The sequence below is a fragment of the Mycteria americana genome, chromosome 17 (genome assembly GCF_035582795.1).
Source record: "Mycteria americana isolate JAX WOST 10 ecotype Jacksonville Zoo and Gardens chromosome 17, USCA_MyAme_1.0, whole genome shotgun sequence".
NCBI classification, from domain to species: domain Eukaryota; kingdom Metazoa; phylum Chordata; class Aves; order Ciconiiformes; family Ciconiidae; genus Mycteria; species Mycteria americana.
In genome coordinates, this window is record NC_134381.1 from 2,043,876 (window position 1) to 2,063,736 (window position 19,861).

At 56.9% G+C, this 19,861-nt stretch overlaps 1 protein-coding gene across 2 annotated transcripts; it reads right to left on the bottom strand.

The window, feature by feature from the left end:
• Positions 1–20: 20 nt before the first annotated feature.
• On the bottom strand, positions 21–19,590 carry LOC142418224 (ectonucleoside triphosphate diphosphohydrolase 8-like). Of its 2 annotated transcripts, XM_075519773.1 has the most exons (11): positions 19,007–19,590; positions 18,289–18,642; positions 7,872–8,008; positions 6,791–6,908; positions 6,082–6,232; positions 4,847–5,006; positions 3,790–4,023; positions 2,483–2,755; positions 1,893–2,003; positions 1,088–1,225; positions 21–842 (listed from the first exon to the last, which is right to left on the bottom strand). In XM_075519773.1, exons 3-11 carry the CDS (start codon positions 7,995–7,997, stop codon positions 660–662), a joined length of 1,494 nt encoding a protein of 497 aa, XP_075375888.1. In that variant the 5' UTR covers positions 7,998–8,008; positions 18,289–18,642; positions 19,007–19,590; the 3' UTR covers positions 21–659. The 2 variants fall into 2 exon arrangements, with proteins under 2 accessions (XP_075375888.1, XP_075375889.1); XM_075519774.1 differs by lacking the exon at positions 19,007–19,590 and having other exon boundaries at positions 18,289–18,724.
• Positions 19,591–19,861: the final 271 nt, after the last annotated feature.

Consider the following 19,861-nt stretch of genomic DNA (forward strand, 5'->3'; position numbering starts at 1 on the left):
CCAGAAGAAAAGGAAGATGAGACGAGATGGACCCTCTGGGGAGGCATAGACCACGCTTCTGACTTTGGGTGCTCAATTTGCCTTCTGTCTCCAAGACCATCAGATAAGCCCAGACCCTACACCCTCAGGAGAGCCAGCTGGGCTGCTGCAGAGCCTTGCATGCCCTCACGCTGGCAGAGCCGGCAGGGACCTGCCTGGCTGCTGGCAACTGCAGTCAGACCCAGCATCACATGAAGCACCCTGTCACCAGGTTCCTGCAGCCATACTCTAACAGTCTGGCACTTGGGGAGCTCTTCCACGGCCAGGCTGGCTCTCCACGTGCCAGCCGATGGGATGGAGGCCAGACCTGTAACAGGCATGGAGGTGTAAGGAGGTAGATAGGCATGGCTGGAGTTCCTGTGGTGCATAGGCTGATCCCAGCAGGTCTCCACAGGAGCAGAGCTCCTCTGGAAACCTCACGTGGTGCCTATCTGCATGTTGGGGGCACTCCCGTGGGAGGCCAGACCTCAGCTCTTCAGTGCTGTAGAGGTTAACGTGCTCAGCATCATTGAACGAGCCTCAGGCTGCCAGTCCTGCCGGCAGAAGTGCAGGGCACCGCAGTGCAGACAGCCCTCCAGCCCCGACGTGCTCCTGCCACGCTCCGAAATGCAGCCAGGCTCCTACACCCACAAGAGCAGGAGCAGGGCAGCAAGCCCCAAGGCAAGGGTGAGGATGATGAAGGCAGCAGCTGCAGCCCACAGGGAAGGAACGTGCCCCTTCACCCACACTGGAGCCTCTGCCGGGATCATGTTGGTGAGGTTCAGCATGTACCCCAGCATCCAGCCGATGTCAGCGCTCCCCGCCTGCCCGAGGAGAGAGGGGACAATGAGTCAGCCCTGCAGGAAAGCCACACTGACGACGCCGGGCCACCTACTCTCGCACGGCTCAAACGGGGTGCAGTAGGTGGCCCCACACGCAGTGCCATGCTGGGATGTGGGGCAGGCAGGGCTTTCTGGACCGTGGCTCTCACAGCACCCCACCATGGGAAGCTGGCTCTTTTCCCTGGTGCTGCCTCTACTCCTGCCCGCAGGCTGGGTTTGCTGCCTACCTTCATCTGGAAGAAGATGTTGTTCCAGCTGGTCTCATTGAACTTGTAGGCATCGAGGAGGAGCGTGAGGATGTAGTTGGCGTTGGCGCAGTATTTAGGCAGTCGCTCAGGATTCTCTTTGGGGTAGCTAGAAGACAGCTGTGGTGGGGACATGTTTGGGGAGGAAGGGAAGTTATTTGCAGGCAATTTCCATGCACGGACAATGCCCTGAAAACTGCTGCACAAGGGACAATGGCTCTGCAGCCACCAGCATCCAGAAAAAGACTACTGCACCAGGCAGGTATTTTGGACCTGTCCACACAAGGCAACTCCTTTAAGGAGGATTTACTCTCCACATGGAAACAGAGACATATTGGAGCTCCTCCTGCCCCAGATTCTCCCATCTCAGCCTCCTCGCGCAAGGGGCCCCTGCTCTCTGCCCCATGGTGGACCTACCACATCTTTTGGCCTTATCCATCCCCATTTGACTTGTCTCCAGAGTGGTGCGAGCAGCTGGCTCCCCTCTCACCATCCTCCAGGGCTCCAGCCCCACCTCCATCCCCAGCTCCTGTGCTGGTGGGGAGATTTTGCTGCCTTCACCTGCCCTGGCTGCCCCTTTCCCGATGTGGCACGAGCAAGGAGGGCCCCCAAGGGTGGTGCAGGATGGTCCTGGCTCCCTCACAGAGCTCAGAGATGGCTCTGCTGTTAGGGCACAGCTCAGCAACCAAGGAGCCTTGCCCTGGAGGGGTCCCCGCTCCTCTTTCCCCACCCCAGAACCCCTTTGCTTGTGAAGCCTCCCCACAGCCTCCCATCGTGGGGAACATACATCTTCCCAGCTTCTTGTGCAGAAATGCTCGATGGTCTCCCTGACAGTAGCCAGCGACTGCCCCTCGGTCAGGTTGAGAAACTTGAAGTTATAGTAAAAGGCAGAGAAGGCCTGAAAGACAAGAGCCAGAAATGCCATTGAGTTACAGTGGGGAAAGCTGCCCAGGCAGCTGCCCCCGTCTCCCTCGAAGCGGGAGGTGGGCTTTGTCCTTCACCAGGTTTGTCCCACCGTTGCATAGTCCCAGGGCATCGCTGTTCACGTCCCAGCAGAGGTGCCTGCTGGCTACAGCAGCACATGGAGCACAGGCAGAGCCCTGCCTGAAGGCTGCTGGCTAAGCTTGGTGGTTTTTTTTTTTAAATGAAAACTTGGTTTTCAACTAAGCACCTGTTTTATTAACATGGTCCCATTTGGAGAGCTGGCTGGAAAACCAGATGGCAGCAATCCCTGTTGTGCCCTGGGGCAGTGGTAATTTGGGTGCTTCTTGCCCCATTCTGCTGCGGGGAGGTGACAGTGCCACGGGGCACGCAGGGACACCACAGCATCCGGGGACACGCTCTGCCCAGGGGTTGGGATGACGGGATTTGCCTTACAATGAACTGCCCGCTGACGGGGGGCTGGTAGACGCCGTCGAAGGTGCAGTCCTGGCTCTGGCCGCATGCCGAGAAGTTGAACAGCTTCTTGACGGCAGCCAGGCACCCGCTGGCGTTGCCCCTGCCCTCCAGGGTCACGTTCCTGTCGCTGAGGGTCAGGCCTGCGTCGCTCCGGTTGGTGCAGGGGCTGGCGCGGAAGGAAGACAGCAAGACCGTTTCATTGTAGTCTTTTGGGTAGCAAGGGTGATCGACTCGCATGCTGGAGGATGACTCCTGGAAATAGCAAAATCACAGGCTGCAGTCTCCTCCAAACCCTCTTGGCGGGCATGTTGGGCGGCAGGGTTCACCCAGCGCTCCTCCCAAAGCCACGGGTGCAGGCATCTCCCACCTCCTCAGCAGGGAAAGACCCTCCTGCTGTTTAATCCTGGTCTTGCTGGCCGTCTGTAGACCCAGTCTGAGCTCAACACTAATTCTCGCTCTGCTTTGTCTCATTCCCTCTCCCACGGAGGCAGACCAATTTCAGGGACCGAGCACGTCTCTGCCCTGGCCAGCTGGATCATGGTTTGGGGCACCCAAAGCCCCCTCCACCCAGCTCTAGCTCTGTCTGTAGCTCCAGCCCCAGCCAGGGACACCACCTGGGATCTTCCTGGCTGTGCAGCACGAGCAAACCCTTCTGACTCGCCAAAGCTGTTCCTCCTGATAAGATGCAGCTCCGTGAAGATGCTCTTCCCCTCTGACCTTCCAAAAAACGGCCTGAGAAAGATCTCTGGTTCACTTTTCTCAGGTCCATGCAGTCACAGAGTAGTTGAGGGGAGCTATAGGGGTACCTGTGCCAACCCCCTCCTTAACCCACCCCGAGGCTGCTCACAGCCCTGTCCCATCAAATTCTGAATTTCTCCAAGGATGGCGACTCCACAGCATTTCTGGGCCCTATTCCAATATTTGACCATTCTTATTGGGAAATACTTTTCTCCTGCATCTGGTTGGAAACTCACATGTTCCAGCTTGTGCCCACTGCCTCTTGTCCTGTCACTTTGCACCTCTGAGAAGAGCCTGGTCCTGCCTTTTCTACATCCTGTGCGAGGCAGCTGTGTACAGCCAGAAGATCTCTCCTGAGCTGCCTGTTCTGACGCTTCCCATGGCCCTCTCCACATCTGCCTACCCGTGCTCCAAAGAGTCTGTACCTGCTCTCAGTCCCTGCTGATGCCTCTCTGGAAGAGCATTGCCTGTTCTTATTTTATGCATTAACAAATCTGTGGCTGGTATCATGAGACCAGAGTCCAATTACCTCCCAGTTCCCTTCTCACCACAATTAATTGCTTTGCCAGTCGCTTCAGCATCTCGTTCTGCCCGTAGCAGAGGTAGCTGTGTGTGTAGATGTTGTAGTTATACCCGTACAGTGTGAACTTGGAGGCTTCATTCCAGTTTATCACTGAACCTTCGGGCATAAAGCTGATTTGAGTGGATGCTCCTCCAAGATCCAGTGCCCCAAAAATGTTGGCCGCCTCTGGACGAACCCACGTGTGTGCTTTGGGGGAGTACTGCCAAGGCAAGACAGGAGAGGAAGAGAAGTAGTACACGGCTGGGCTGACTTGCCCTGAGCAAAATTCTCATCCCGTTGAAGTCAACAGACTTTTGTTATTAAAGTCAACAGGTATTCAGTTCAATTATTTCTGTATGTGAGGCTCCACTGCCTTCCCTGCCCAGCCAGCACGGCCAGAAAAAACAGAGATTGAGCTGTCTGATGGTCAAGATGTGCCAATGTGCTGTGGGCTCAGGTGGCTCTGAGTCACCGGTCCCCAGACCAAAGTGCTGGTGGGGACCTGGCTTGATGGGCTGCCCTTCCTGAAGAGCAGGCTGCAGAGGTGCTGGTGCAAGGGGAAGGACAGAAATCCTCCAACAGCCTGCACAGGAGCCCGATGGTGCCAGCACTGCTCTGAGCTGTGGCAGTGCTGGGATGGAGGGTGGCAGGAAGGAGGTTTGGTTCAAGCTTCCTTCAGACCGGCACATTGAACCAGAACTGGGGCCTCGCAGCGCCACACGGAGATGGACCTTCTCAGGGCAGCGAGACAAAGCCCAGCAGGAGCAAACGGTCCCCACGGGGCTGCACGGCTGACCTCGCTGTCCCCAAGAGACCCTGCGTCCTCGTGGTGTGGAGATGTGCCCTTAGCTCTTAACAGGGACACCCCCATTCCTGATTTCTCCCTCCTCTTTCACTGTAGGCAGTCCAGATGATAACTGCCTGCTTCCCCTAGGTCATTCCCAAAAGCCGTTAACCCAGACCTTTCTTTCTGTGCTAAGCAAGCTTAAGAAAAATCAGAAAAACTGTATTATAAAGGAGTGCGTGTTTCACCCTTCTCCCACCTTAGTGAAGGAGTCCAGCAGGTAGTTGATGGTGATCCAGCCATAAGCCCCCTCCTCCTCTCCTGTAAGGATTCGAGCCCTTTTGAAAGCCACAGGGTACTCTCGCATGGTTTTAGCAACTTCGGCCAGGACTTGGTCTGCGGCTGAGCTGTTCTGTTCCCTAAGAAGGACTCAGAGGTCAGGACACAGACCCAGCTACATCAATACTACAGATGAAACACAAGGAAACAGTCTGGTTTTTTCCCAGTTCCACATACTCCATTTTTTTGCAACAAACAGTTTGTGTGAAATGATGTTTCCTGCTACATAACTTGTAAAGCCGCTCATACAGCATAAATCCCAGCTGTCTAGACTTGGCATCACAAATCTAGGAGCAATAGCAATCTCTTCTCTCCCATGCAGCTTGATCCCAGTCACATAGAGGTTTGCCAGGCCACCCTTCCCTACCTAAGTATCTTCATAGTGCTGGAAGCCAGAGGGGTTTGTGCTGCAAAACCTAGGTTTGAACATCACCCACGGACTGCACCAAAGCCAGGGCTGGCTGCTGAGCTCGAGTGGGTCTTTCAGGAAGGTGCCAGCCTGGTTTGAGACCTCTGAGTGGGGGAAGACGTCTTGGGGCTGCTGGCATGTGCTCGCTCTCTGAAGCGAGTAACCTTCAGGCTATGGGCTGGCTCCTTCCCAGGGAAAGGGCCTGATTGCCAGGGCACAGAAACAATGTTAGATATCTGCAAGCATAAAACCAAGAACCATGAAGTGAAGGTTGACATTTGAAGAGAGCTAATACGGGCTGGTGAAAGGTAAGGGCAGGTCCTGCAGCACCCCATTGCCTCCTACCTCTGCCCCACTGCCCCACCAGCACCCATCCATCTGGGCAGATGGCACATCCCCTGGTGGCATCTCAACTCCCTTGTGTTTAAGGAATAATGAAGAGCAAACAAAGAGCTCTGAGACGCATTTCTTGCTTGGAACTGGACATGCAGCACCATCCTGGGACGTGGGCTTCCAGGATGCCAACAGACACCTCTGAGCAGCCTCTCTGCCCCAGGGCCAGTTGCCCAGGACAGCTCAGCCAACCGTGTGTCCCCACCGGGCTGCCTTCTCCCCAGTCACTTGCTCATGGCAGCATGAGAGCTGGGAGCTCCTGGCAGCCTGGCCCCGTGCAGGACACTGTGTCCTGGCAGTGGCTGCTTGCAGCTCGGTCACTGCTCTGTCACCCCCGTGCCCCACAGCGATACCTCAGTAGCCTCATGCCTGCCGTTGCTCCGAGATAAGCTGGGACATCCCTCTGTTTTGCAGCAGGAATGACCTTCAGGGCTTTATCCAGGCACTCTCTTAGGGAATCGCCAGCTTTTGGGGGATCATTGGCATAGCTTGATATGCCTTGCCCTGGAAGAGAGTCAGGCTGGGACAAGCTGATGGGAATGGCTGGGGACAGGGATGTGGGAGTAAGAGGACACGGGGCAGTGAGGTCCGTCACCTCTTAGCAACAAAGGGTGCTTTGCCAGGGTCCCCTGGTCCCTGCAGGCCTGACTGACCCACACTTACGTTCCTCTCCTATGGCTTCCCCGCATCTCCCATGCTTTCAGCAGTGTCCTCAGCTCTGTGGATGAGACCTTCCCCAGCCAGGACAGCAGCTTGGGCAGCTGGGGGCAGCCCAAGGTGGAGGAATGAAAATTGAGAGCAACACCAAGGTGCTTCAGTCCCGCCAAGCGTGCGGGCACTACACGGTGCTGAGGGCCCTCCGACCATGGAGCGAAGCCAGCAGGGAGTCAGGGACCACTCTGCCTGCAGCCAGGGCTCCCACCCTGCCAGCAGTGACAGCCCGATGGACAGAGCTGCCCAGCGTGGGCAGGCCAAAGAGAGGGAGGGCCAGGTCGTCCCACCCGCCACAACCCGTCCCACCCCACCAGGGCAGCACTGAGCCCATGGCAGGGGGATACTGACCCTGGACATCACAGGACAAGGTCTGGCTGACCACACCGGTGTCATTCTCCTTGTCTGAATCCCACTCATAGACAAACAGACAGGTGTGGGACGAGCCTGCATCAAACACCATCCCATACTGGAAGGAAAAACCAAGACATCATGCCGTCGGGAGGAGCAGCAGCCTGTCCCTGGCCCCACCATGGCTCTGCCAGGGTCGTGGGTCCAGAGGATGCCCCAAAAAACATCCGTCTAAGGCACTGCTATCTGCACTGCGGCAGAGCAGAGCGGTGGCAGTGCGTGGTCTCAGCACGGGCATTTCTCACGGCAACTGAGGAACTTTTTCATTCCCTATCCTGAGGTCTTGTGCAGCAATGCCAGCTCACACAAACATTTTCGTGGTCGTTTCCTCATGCTTTTTTTAATTTTATTTCTTGGTTACATACCTTTTGTGTCTACACTGGCCCCACCTTGGGGCCAGCAACTCCCCCATCTCCAGTGCTCTCTGCTACCCCCGTGGCTGCACCCAGCCTGGGCAGGGACTGGCAGGGCCACACCAGCCCCAGCCCAGGAGCACCCAGCTGTGTGCCTCTCCCCCTTAAAGCCCTCCACCTCACCCTGAAACCGCACCAACCCTCTTCTAGCAGCCAGGGTGGGATGCCAAGCTGCAGGGGAGGGATGGGGAGGATCCACCATGCTTGTGCTGTTGTGTGAGCAGGTTAGGACAAGGCCAGTGGGAGCTGGCAGGACCGAAGGCCATGTGGAGGTTATCGCCCTGCGCTGCGGTGCCCTGGAAGGGCAGAGGGAGCGGGGCAGGGCTGTGCCCTACCCTTGCGCCCCAAGGTAATCTCAAAACACATCAAGCGCATAGCATGGCGGCTAGTTTCAGAGGAGGCTTCCCTCCCTGACGTCGAGGGGGCCAGCCTGTATTTCTTCTGCCTGCACCTTGAGATGGGAAGAAAGCACTCACCCAGCTACTACAAGGCAGGTCCTACTGACCACCCTTCACCTCCTAACTCTGAAGACAACCCGTTGTCTCTGAGCACCTGCCCAAGGTGACTGGTCTCTGCACTGGAGCCCGGGGACCCTCTTTTGGGCTCACCTTGACCGCGGGTGGCAGGGTGACATCTTCAATCTTCACCAGGCTGAGAACAAGGGCGATGATGGAGAGCGCGATCAGCACCCCGACGATGGCAGTGGTGAAGTGCTTCTTGTTAGCGAACATCATGGTGAAGGCTCCTGCGAACCCAAACACAGGAGAAAGGTGGTTGGACACGGCCAGCTGGGAACAACAGTAACCAGTGAGAGCTGCAAGGAGATCAGCTCCGAAAGCTGTCCCCAGGCTGACACTATCTCAAGCTGTGTAACTTGGAAATCCTGGTGGATAATCAGATCTTTCCCTGGGAAAAGCAACAGTAGGATAAAATAGGGGAGGCTGGAGGAAAGAGGTGTTGGTAGCCCAGCAGCCTGGCACAGCTGTGATGCGAGAAGGATCAGGTCCAGGAGAAGCAAAAGAAACACTGCACCAAACAGAGGAGAGCATGGGAAACTGCAAAACAACTCAACGTGAGATATTGTAGAAGGGGAAGGCGATTTTATTTTACAAGATGTAAGCGAGGTCAGCTCACCTCCTGGCACTCCCATGCACCCAGCAGCACCCAGATGTGTGTGCTCAGGTGGGATCGCTCGGAGCTGGCTTGCGAGTCCTTGCTGTGGCTCTGGGCTCCTCTGCTGCCGGCAGCAAACCCAGCTTGGACTTGCCTTTTATATCCTTTGGAAGTGGATACTGCTTGAAAATCTTTTCCCCACTGTTTTATCTCAGACCTCATCAGCCTTAGGCAAAACTCTTGAATATCTGTGGCTCAGTTAGGCATCTTCCTGACACCTTATATTCGGCCAATTCCTCCTCCTCCTCATTTGAATGAAATCACACGTAGGAGCCCTGCTGCAATTAGCACACACTTCTCCTTTTAACCCTTGTCCCCCTGCTTCTTTGTGCTTTCACACACACTCACACGTTTCTATTCTCTCTTTGCTTTCATCTGTCTTAATATTTCCATTACGAGTCTCTACGAGGTCTATAAGAGGTGAGGGTGATATTTACAGTATCCCATGCCCTGAAATCACACGCAGAGTGGTAGGTGCCTTGATAATAAGTTTTATTACAATGAGAAGGAAAATCACATCAGAGGAGGATGGCCCTGCCAGGGGGGTCTCAGCAATGCCCGCTGAGCTCTGCCAGGGGAGACAGGAGAGGCCAAGAGGGCCAAGACATCGTCATGGCCCAGCCGGGACTGCGGTCACCCCGTCCCCGTGTGTGACCCAGCTTCGAGCTGCTCCTGGGCGGGGGTCCCTGCAGACACAGGGACCCCAAGGAATGCCGGGGGAGTGGGGAGGGCTCAGGTCCTTGCAGCCTCTCATCACTCTGGGCACGCGTTGGAGGCTCAGCGGTGCAGGCAGGATATCACACCCCAGCCACAGGGCCCCGGCACCCCTGCCCTGGGACGGGGAGGGCTGGTGGACGCAGGGACCTGCTCTCTCTTGGCCATACAGCGAAGCTGCTTCCTGCTGCTTCCGCTCCCTGCTAAGAGGCTGCCAAGGCTATCACAAGGGTGATCTCGATGGAAAGATTCAGTTCCCAGCTGCCTTATCTCAGCTGAGTCAAACACAGTGATGCCAGAGGGGAAATGCATGCTGGGGAGCCCTCATTGCATGCGACCTTCCCAGAGCACCTTTCTCTGTGGCCGGAGGGACAGTGGTTTCAGAGGTCCCGCTGAGTGCACTGAAAGTACCACCCTGTGAAATCGGGGGTGCAGCAGTCGCTGGGTGCTCTCTGTCTCAGGTCACATCTATCCGCAGCTTGCACCGAGCTGGGTGCCTGTGCCGCACCCTGCTGCCGGCCAGCCGGGGCTCAGACCTCCACGCCAGTCCCTCTTCCCATGGCAATCTCCTTTGCAGTGGCTTGCGTGCTGGTGGGGTGGATGCCTGGAGCCCAGAGGGTGCCACCACTCCTGCATTCCCACCTCCACACAACACATAACCTTTGGACTCACGTGGCTTCACTGGAAGGGTGTGAATGAGTGTCCGCTACATTCCCAGGTCTGGAAATCCCCCGCTGGCTGCACAGCGGCTGGGCCAGGGCTGTCCTGAGCAACGGGCACTCGTCCCCATGCAGGACAGAGAGGTACCGACCAGCCCCGGTCCCTCCTGGACATGTGGCACTGCGCGGTGGCTGTGTGCACTCAGAGCCGACCAAACCCTCTGGCTCCTGCCTCCAAACCCCCGCTGACCAGCTCTTCAGTTTACTTTCCCTGATCCTTCTGTAGTAAAGAAACAGTTCCAGAAGTTACGTGATGATACCTTAATTGCCTCTCACGCCAGAAGGACAGGGAATGATTTCCCAGCTGGGAGGGAGCTGTGATTTTCCTCGGCTTGCAGTGACTCCATCCACTCATCCCAGGCAGCAGAACTGTCTGAGCTGCTGTTTCTGTCTCCATTCTCAGGAACTGGGGTCTCTTTGCCAGGCTCAGCCCTTTGGCAAACCTGCTGCCACCAGCCTGGGGCAAGCCCAACCAGGAACGGCCCTGGTCCACGTGAGCACAAGGGCAGTGAAGGACAGACCTTGCTGGGACTAAGCTGACACAGCAGCGACTGGCCATGGTGCATGGCAGGGTCTCCTGGGCTGTCGAGAGAAAGGATGGATGGCAGTGCCCCAGGTCTGCATCCAGCCTGGAGCTTGTCCCAGTAGGGAACTGGGGTGCAGCTGGAGCCACACACCAAATGCAAGCTTTGCAATGCTTGCAGGTCCACCTCCGCAGCTTCCTTGAGCAATGGACCCCTCATGAACGTGGGGAGTGGGAGAATGCACTCAGGCAGGTGGGCACGTGTGCCATCACAGGGACACATGGCTGCATGGTCCCGCCCAAGGGGGACCAAGGAGGGGGCCAAGGGGGACCAGTACCCCCCATTCTCCCAGCACCCTCTTTCCTGAGGCCCGTCTGCCATCCTACAGACCCCCACGGGCTGAGCTGGTGGATGAAGGCAGATACAGGGGTGGGAGCCAGGACAGAGGCTTTGCTGGGAGAGGTTGTATTATGTATAAATAGTTCAGCTAAAAAATGCGATAAAAGTTAGTACTTCTTCAGTTTACGCTAGATATTCCTGAGCCAAGTCACAGATAATGGCTTAATAATTTTGTTGACAAAATCCTCCCTGCAAAAACTTTAGGGCAACAGAAGGATAATGCTGGGAGGAGGCATGGCAAGCCTGGGGGGAGGCAGAGCCCGTGAGCCCCAACGGGACCAGGCGAAAGGCTCGCTGGAGAACGTCTTCCCAAACCTGCATCGCATCCCCGGCACATGGCATCGCACACAGCCCCTGTTGCACCCGCGCCTGCTCCTTTCGTGGGCTCCCACAGAGGCCCCTTGATTAGCTAACCAGATAATTACCTTAGCTTTTACCTCCTCCTGCTGAATGGGCTGAGCACCGGCCCCTTCTCCTTCCCCCTTGGCACTCCAGGAGGGAGAAGGCTATTTCCCCTCTTGCCCACGCCTGCCCCATGTGCAGCGCCCCGCACCTCTCCCAGGCGATGCTGCCCCGGCTGGGCTCTGGCAAGGTGACAACACGCCGGCTCCATGCCACATACAGGCCAGCCCTCAATTTTCTTCAGATAATCCCACCCAAAGGGGTGTCTGTCTGTTAAAACGCGGGCCTGGTCTCAGGGCAACGTGGTGCGCAAGCATGGAGCATCGCAGGACCTGGAAGGGCCATGGGGTGCCTGGCCCCCAGGAGCACCTGCTCTCACGTGGCTCCCCTCGGGTCCTTGGTCCTGATGAGCCCCAGCCCTGTTTGCCTTCAGGGATGTGCTCTGGTGAGAGCTAAATGAGCTATTTGCTCATAACTGAAAAAGTGACCTAAATGCCTCATTCTTCTGACTGCAGGTAGACAAATCTGCTATGGAGAAGTATGGCTAGAGTACACACACACGCCTACTTGACGACATATATTTCTTTGTCTGTGGCCCTCGAAATGACTCTTTGAGACCCAGAAGGAAGTTGCCAGGCTGCTGCAGGGACTCTGCGGGGTTGAGCCCAGCCATTACTGCCAGTCACTGAGATGACTGGTGTTTGTGAAATGAGATCACCTCCATTGCTAACATCTTCCCTGTGGCTTCTCAAAGGAAAACACCTTGACTCAGGGTCAAAAGAGAGTCTCTCATTTCCCCGCCATTTAATTTCTGCACCACGAGGTCGCCCAGCTCTGGCCGTGGGAGGTGCAGGCAGCGGCTCTGTGCAGGTCCCATGTTTCTGGGCGAGCTGTACCACACGCTCCTGCCTCCTGTTCCCCTTCCAGATGCACCCTGGGTCTTACTGCAACTTGTCCCAGCAGGGACCGGCTCCAGCCCTCCCTTCCAGTCTGATTCCAGCAAGACTGGTGGAATTGGGGCCATTTAAAGCTGTCTTTGGGATGCCCATGCCTGCTGTTCCCAGCTGGCAAATAGCACACCAGACCTTTCCTCCTCCCTACTGTCTTTTCCCATGTGTATCATTACTAAACACGCTGCAGTTGCCCTGACTGTGACTGTCTCGGTGCCACCTCTCAGCTGTGGGTGCTCTGGGCCAGGGACATGTCTGGAGCCAGCCCCTGTGCCGGCCACGGACACCCTGGTCCGTTCCCCTTCCCTGTGCACAGCTACAACATAGCGGGTGTTGGCCCTGGGGCAGCTCCAGCTCCCACAGAGCTCGTATGGGGCTTAGCACAACACCTGCATCCTTGCGAGATCCACGAGATTAATGATATCAATAAAAATATCAGTATTTCGATATTGACAGTGGAGCCGGCTGAGCCACGAAGGGCAGGGTGCCTGGGGAACGGGCACCAGCTCCCTGCTAGGAGGGGGATGTACTGCCCAGTGCTGCGGTGATGGGCTCCGTGTGTGCGGGGCCGGAGGGATGTGGCGGAGGGATGCTCCGGGAGGTTGAAGCTGTGAGTTGCTCGCTCACCAGCTGTGTTGCCTGGGGGTGAGAGCACCAAGGTGAAGGCAAGGTCAGGGTGTCTTGGGTCTGGCTCACGAGAGCCCCAGGCATGGGCTCTCCTCTGGCCCTGGGCATCCTGAAGTTTTCTCCTTCCTGAGATCAGGGAGCACAGGGAAACAAGGATGAAGCACCCTTAGGGCAGGATTTTCCCTTTCACTAGTGTCACAGTGAGCGCTTGGGGACAGCACGGGATGGAGACTGAGGCGAGCAGCTCTGGAGATGCTTGATTGCCTCCAATTCAATCAACAAGGCCATAAGGAAAGAAGGCAGAAGGTGAAAGGGTGACGTGATGGAGGCATCCCTCAGCAAATGCTGGAGGATATTTGCAGGAGACCAGGAAACCCTTTGGCTGTGGGAGGTCTCTGTTGAGCTGCCAAACTAGTTTGGACAAGGGCAGCTAGCACCATGATGGAGCCAGCTCCCCCTGCCGCAGTGGTGGGTGAGCTGTGGACAGCCAGACACCCCATATCCCCTTGCCCCCTGCTAGGTCACCTCATGTCACTGAGCTGTGGCACTCTGCAACACCCCTCTCTCCCTCAAAGTCTCAGCAAAGCTTCTGAGAAGCTGCTCCAGGGAGGTCACCGTTGCTGCAGCCTCCCTTCCTTTTCAGCCTTTTCTCCTCCTTGTGCCCCCGCCATCCTGGCTGCTCCCCTCTGGGCTTTCAGCACTTGCTCCATACTTCTCATCATATCTTTCCAAGAGTGGTGACTCAAAATGGGCCTGTGCTTTCAACCACAGCCCTGCCAACTCTCTAAATTATTCTGTAAAAGTTATAGATGAAGTCCTGGGAACACCAACCCTGAAACTGGGGGCTGTGGCAGCTCAGGGCACCCATGTCAGGACAGAGACTCGTGTGCTCCTAAGGTGCCATTTCCTTTTGCACACATTGGCCATTAGCCAGGGACACCCCAAAGCCACCTCTGTATCCCACCTACCCAGCAGCTGGCCAGGCCACTCTGTGACCCTTCCTAAGCATGATACCGTGTGCTTGCCCTCTCTCGTCTCCAGAGTGGCTGTCACCCATAAGAGAAGGGCGTCACATTGGGTAGCAAGGTTTCTGAACAAATCTAGATGAAACACTACTTATCTCTTCATTTTCTAGGTGCTCTCCAATAACTTTTTGACTGCTTGTCCCAACGTTCTCAGCAGTTAGAAGCTGAGCTAAGAGGGCTCCAGTTTGCCATTGCCTACGCACAAGTAAGATACGTCTCTGACATGGGAGCTTATTGGGGAAAAAAAAAAACCAAAACCCAAAGCTAAATTATGAGGATTCAGGAAGAGCTGGGAAGCTGCACTGCAGGCAGGTCCACAGCTCCGAGGGGAGCACATGCGGAGGCAGCCCCAGGCAGGGGTGACCCACAGCTTCTCTCCCTACAGACAGGGCTAAGCGGCTGCTCTTGGCAGGGCTGCCAGGCTTCTTTCATTTTCCCAGCAGGAATGACCTGGCACAGGCAGCCAAGCCTCTTATCTTGATCAAGGGAATTAGTCTGTGTGTGAGATAACCAGACCGCACTGTTACCACATCCCAGACCAGGACTTGGTGTTGGCACTCACCACATGAAGCCCACGTACTGCTGGTGGAGGAAGTCACCAGAGGACCTGCTCTGCTGCAAATGTTGCTTTTGCCACCCCAAACCACCAGCGAGGCTCTCCCGGGATGCAGGGATGCACCAGCTTTGGTAAGCCAGGTGGGATTAGCGTTCCCATTGCTGTTTGGGAGCCCTAAATAAAAAAGCAAGAAGCAGCAAGGCACTGAGAGCACCGGGTGGCACGAGGACCACACCAGCAATGCATGTGGTCACGGTGGTGGTCTGGACCGCTCTGGGGGTGGAGGAGGAACTATGGAGACTTCTCCTTTCAAGGCACAAATATGCTGCTTGTAAAGCCCCGTTCAGAGGCGCCAGGATGCTGCTGAGCCGCACTAGAGCAGCCTGCAACAGCCGGCTTCCAGCGCAGCCCTGCGCTCAGTCTCACCCGCCGCCCAGGCTGAAGCCAGCTCTGCCCCCAGCAGCCCCCAGCAGCCCCCAGCAGCCCCCAGCAGGGCTGATGCACCAAGGGGGCAGCCGCAAGGAGCAGGGACCCCAGCTGCAGAGGGGTTTAGGGGCCTTGCACCACAAAGTACTTTGTAAGTCTTTGGATTGATCCAAGTGTTAGAGCCAGCACAGAGGAGGCTCTCGGGCAGCCGTGATTTGAGACGTGTTTCAGCCAATTTAGCAAAAAAGATCTAACTTTCACTTGCATGAATCAGGCCATTGCCTAAAAGACTTGCCTGGGTGAGAGCTGCTGTGGAGTTAGTGTTTTGGCTGTGAATGCTTTCAGCGTGTGAAAGTTATCAAAGACACAAGAACCAAGGCGTGGGCAGCCTTGGTCCCGGCATAGCTGGAGACCTGCCTGCAGCCAGCAGCTTCCCAATAGTCACTGCACCTCGGCTCCAACCCAAGGAAGGCTGTAAAAGCCAATACAGCTAATGTGAGACAAATTCTGGGGTCACTGAAGTCAGCCACTGTCCAGGATGTCACGTAATTCCCAATCCTGACACCTATGTGTTGTCTCTATGTCTTCCACAAAGGATAAACGAAAGTGATCCTTTCCAGTCCTGGTGCCTTGCTCTTGACTCTACAACCTTCTGAAAGACGCTCCACCACCCCTGGCTTCCTTCCATGCATGTCTTGGCCACGGTCCCATTGTCCTTGAGCAGCAGAGATGCAGCTGAAGGCACGGGCTGGTGAAGGGGAGGTAAGTGCTTTGGAGATGGGAAGGGAAGTGTCTAACCAACCCCTGAGCACCAAGGGGTGAAGCTACCTTCTGCTGTGTTTGGTGGTAAGTATCCATGGCCTGGATGTGTCTGATCTACAGACAACATCTGGGATGGGCAGAGTGGGAGAAGGGACGGTAAGAGTGGCCAGCGGCAGCTGGAAGAGGGGAGCTCTCCAGTTAAGAGCTTCTTTTTCAGCAACAGTTGTTTTCGCTTAAGCTGTCTTTTGCTGGCGTGTATGAAAACGAAAGGTTAAAAAATAAATCAGCCAGGCTTGTTGCCAGGATTACAAACCCTCTGCAAAGAGCATTGCAAAAGGCTGAAGAGTTTCAATCACGGAGAGCAGGTGATGGAGAGGCTTTAGCAAAGGCTTTGTCCCACCCACAAACCTGACCCTTTGGGGGTCAAAGAGCTGAGAAAGCCCTGGGCATGAGCTGCCAGGAGCCCCAGGTGCCCAGCACACGCCGCAGACCTGCTGTATGGGCTTGGCACCATTGCTGGAGCCTGGCCGGGAGAAATACCCAGCATTTTCAGTCCTCGCTCAGCACTAACATCTTTGTCTCTCCAGCCAGGAGTCCTGGGAGATGGCAGTACATCATGCCCTGTGCCCCCAGCACTGCTCGGTGGGTACCATGAGGTGCCCACCTTTGTGAGTCAGAGGGTTCCCAAAGTACAAACCCAGGCTTTGCACAGAGTTTTGGGGCAACCAAGGACAAATTTGCCTTTCTCCATACCCAGCCCCCTCACAGGGACGGGCTTACAGCAAGTGATGTGCAGATATTTAAGATGCTTGTGCTCAGCCTTGAAGCCCAACTAAAATGAGGCCAGTTCTCCCTGGTGGCTGGGGAAGCGTTGGGTGGCTCAAGTCCCTGGCACACAACCTGAGCACATGGCAAGAAGGGACCTGGACTTCAACCCGCACCTCGCAAAGCCTCATCTGAAATGAGTGACAGCGGCCAATCATGACAACAGCAAAAGCCAGCCCCCACAGCTGAAACAGGTCTGTGGCTGGCCTCTGCCTCGAGAGCTATTTGGAGGCATCCTACCCAGTTTAGCAGGTTTTTAGTCCCAGTATGGGAATTTGAGGCAGGAACAGGCTGACCAACTGCCTATCGTCATTCCCTGCTCCCCTGACCCTTCCATGTGGACTTGTGGGTGGTCAGCAGCTGCTCCCAGTCAGGGCTTGCAAGACTTGGCTTTGCTTTTGGGGCAGTTCCAGCTATCTCCACATGACAGGACCGCTCCAGAGACACGGCCCACCTCCAGGTCGCAGGGCTCAGCCGCCAAGCCATGGCACCAACTGTGCCACCCAGTCCAGTAGCTCTGCATCTCCCAGCACCAGCTTGTCCGTGCTGGACAAAGAGCACCCCCCAGCCACGTCCTTTTCTTGTTCTCCCACACCATCCTCCTCTCAGCCACCCCTGTGGACGGGTGGCTGCTCTTCTCACAGCCTTGCCCTCATATGGTGGCTTCTGTTCCCACAAGTCCTGGGCAAGGCAGGACACTGCTCGAACCACAACCCCAGGGTCCTTCCAGCGAAGCAGCTCCCAGCTCCTGACTGCGAGCCATCCACCGCATCGAGATGCTAAAGCCACCACCACGCTAAGGAGGTCACATGGTCCCCAGGTGCTGCCCATGTCAAGATGCAGGAGGAGATGGAGGTCCCTGGGACCATCCGTTCCCAGCTGTACCCTTTAGGAGCCCTCATGCCCGTGTGGTGGCTCAAGTCATGCCGGACCCTTGTCCTTCTCGTGCATGAAGCCCAGCCGAGCTGTCCCAGGCTGGGCTCTGCACTGGAGATGCCATATGGACATGATGGCACCAGCTTCATCTCCCTCCAGCGTAGCCATCCCCAATTTCAGATGTCTCTCCAAAAGCTGCTCCTGTCCCAGCAGGAGCTGGGACGCACGGAGCGGGGTGACAGCCAGCACTGGTACTGTCCCTCTGTCAGGGTGATGCTCGTTCAGCACCCAGGCCACACTGTGCAGAGGCTCCTTCCCCAGGGGTTCGGAGGGGCACAGGGCTGGGGTGCCCACCGGAGTCTGCAGCACCAGCACAGGGAAGCCCTGCAGCTCCCCCAGCGCATCCGCAGGGCCAAACCTCCGGGCTGGCAGCGAGCCGGGGCACTGCCCTAACGCATGCGTTTAGCCGAGGAGCTGCAGTTGGGTTTGGGAAAGGTCCAGCTGGCAGCGATATCCAACTCACCCGCTGCAGCAACAAAAATAAACCCAGAGGTGAGATTTTTATCTTTGCCCAAGCATAACCCAGCGTGTAAAAGAGTCTGTTGCCCAAGACTTGAGGAGCCTCCCCATGCCAGGGGGCTCCCGACCCCATGGCTCGCACCAGGCAGGGGACGGGTGTCAGGGTCTGTCCCCTCAAGCTGTGTCAGCTGGCGGAGGGTCCAGCAGGATTTCACCAAGGCGGATGCTCCCAGAAGGAGCGCTGCGTGGCCACGTCGCCCCAGCCACAGGCTGGTGTGCAGGAACTGCACGCTGCTGGGGTGCTAGGGCAAACGCCCCAGGAAGTTCTGTTGCAGGACTTGGTGGCCCTGGGCACAGCAGGTGACTCCTTTGTACGAGGAGCGAGTCCCAGGAAGGGATACGGCTGGTCCTGGCTGCCAGGCACTCCCCACCGCCCCCGGCCACGCAGGCAGCCCCCGCACCCCCATCAGGGCAGCACCTCAAGCGCCACAGTTTGGCAACGAGCCGCCCCTGTGTCCCCAAACGCACCTGGGAGCTCGCCTTGCCTCAGAGGTGCAGAGCTGGGAAACGCTGTTTGCTGGCTCTTCCCCAAGGCAGCTGCAAAATGCTGGAAAAGCTGCTTGCCGGCGAGCTCGGCGGCACGCGGCTGGACGTGGCACTGTCCCCCCGTGTGGAGCACCACGCCCTGGTGACACAGCTGTCTGCTAGGTTGGGGCTGATGGTCCCGGGCAAGCCCCGCGGGGGCTCAGCAGCAGGAAATGGCCCCGTTCCTCTGCAAAGCGTTGCAGTGAGTCTGAAGGATGCATTCATTTGTTTGGTTTTGGTTTTTTTTTTTTTTTGGTTTGCCCCTTCTCTGGTTTAATTAGCTGGGTGGTTAGGGAGCTGTGGGAGAGTCCAAAGGCACCGATCAGTCCCCAGGCCAACTCAGTGACTGTCCGCTCCTGACTCAGAGGCTTTGCTGCTCTTTCTGCTCCTCTCTGCCTTCACCGACCGCGTCCCCCACCCTCCGCAGCTCCGGTTCTTCATGCCCGTCAGCAGACGCTGGCTGTTCCCCACACCGCCCCAGCCTTGCTCCCCTGCTCTCACCCCCACTGCCCGTTACCCCAGCCCTCACCCTCCCCAGACCCACACCAGTGACTCTGTGGCTGCAGGTGATGCAACATCCGTGGCCTGCGCACTCTGAGCAACCGGGCGCGTTGTAGGCACAACCACGGCACGGGGGCACCGAGAGCGGGGATGAACTTACGCTGGTGCGAGGTGGAAGTGGACAAGGAGCAGCCAGCTGCTCTCCTCCCACATGACGTGTCCTGGGTTTGCCATAGCTTGGCCTGTGTGAGCAAACGGCTGGCTCCAAGCGGACAGACCAGAGGAGCATCTGGGGACATTATGGCTACACCCTGGTGACACTGAGCCCTGGAAAACCACATCACAAAGCGAAGCAGGAGCGGAGGAGCTCCTGTAAGCAGGTCCCAGTGCTCGGGGCCCAGCACTACCTAAGGTGTGCAAGGACCAAGCAAAATGGATACTCCCATCCCGTACTTCCAGCACCGGACCCTGGCGCCAGCCCAGGATGGGCCATCTAGAGTCACTGGGGACATCGAGCCAGGGCTGGAGCCAGGTGCCACCTGAAGAGAGGCTGGTGGGGAGCAGGTCACGCTGTGCATCACGGGCTAAGCCCCAGTATGGCCCAGTCTGGGCTAAATCTGGATCAACTTATGGATCGTGCCAGACCAGGCCACTGGTTCTCCCACTGCCGTTCTGTGACAGCCAGGACGAGCCGGCAGCAGCGCGAAGGGACAACTGTCACTTATGGGAAATTTCCTCGCAGTTATCATCCGTTTTCTAGAGAGAAAAGGAGCAGCCGCTTAGTTTCATTGTCATCAGAGCATCTCACAGGGGAGATCAGGCCCACGAACACGTTCCTGGTGCTCCTCGGGCCTCTGCTAAGCGACTCCAAACTGGAGAGCTGGTTATACAGCAGTTCTGTGTCTCAGGATCCTACCTGCATGAAACAGATCCCGAGAGCAGCAGAGAGAGGGTGGTACCAGGAGGAGCTGGGTAGATGGGGCAAAGACAGGGACAGGCCAGGGAGCAGCTGAGG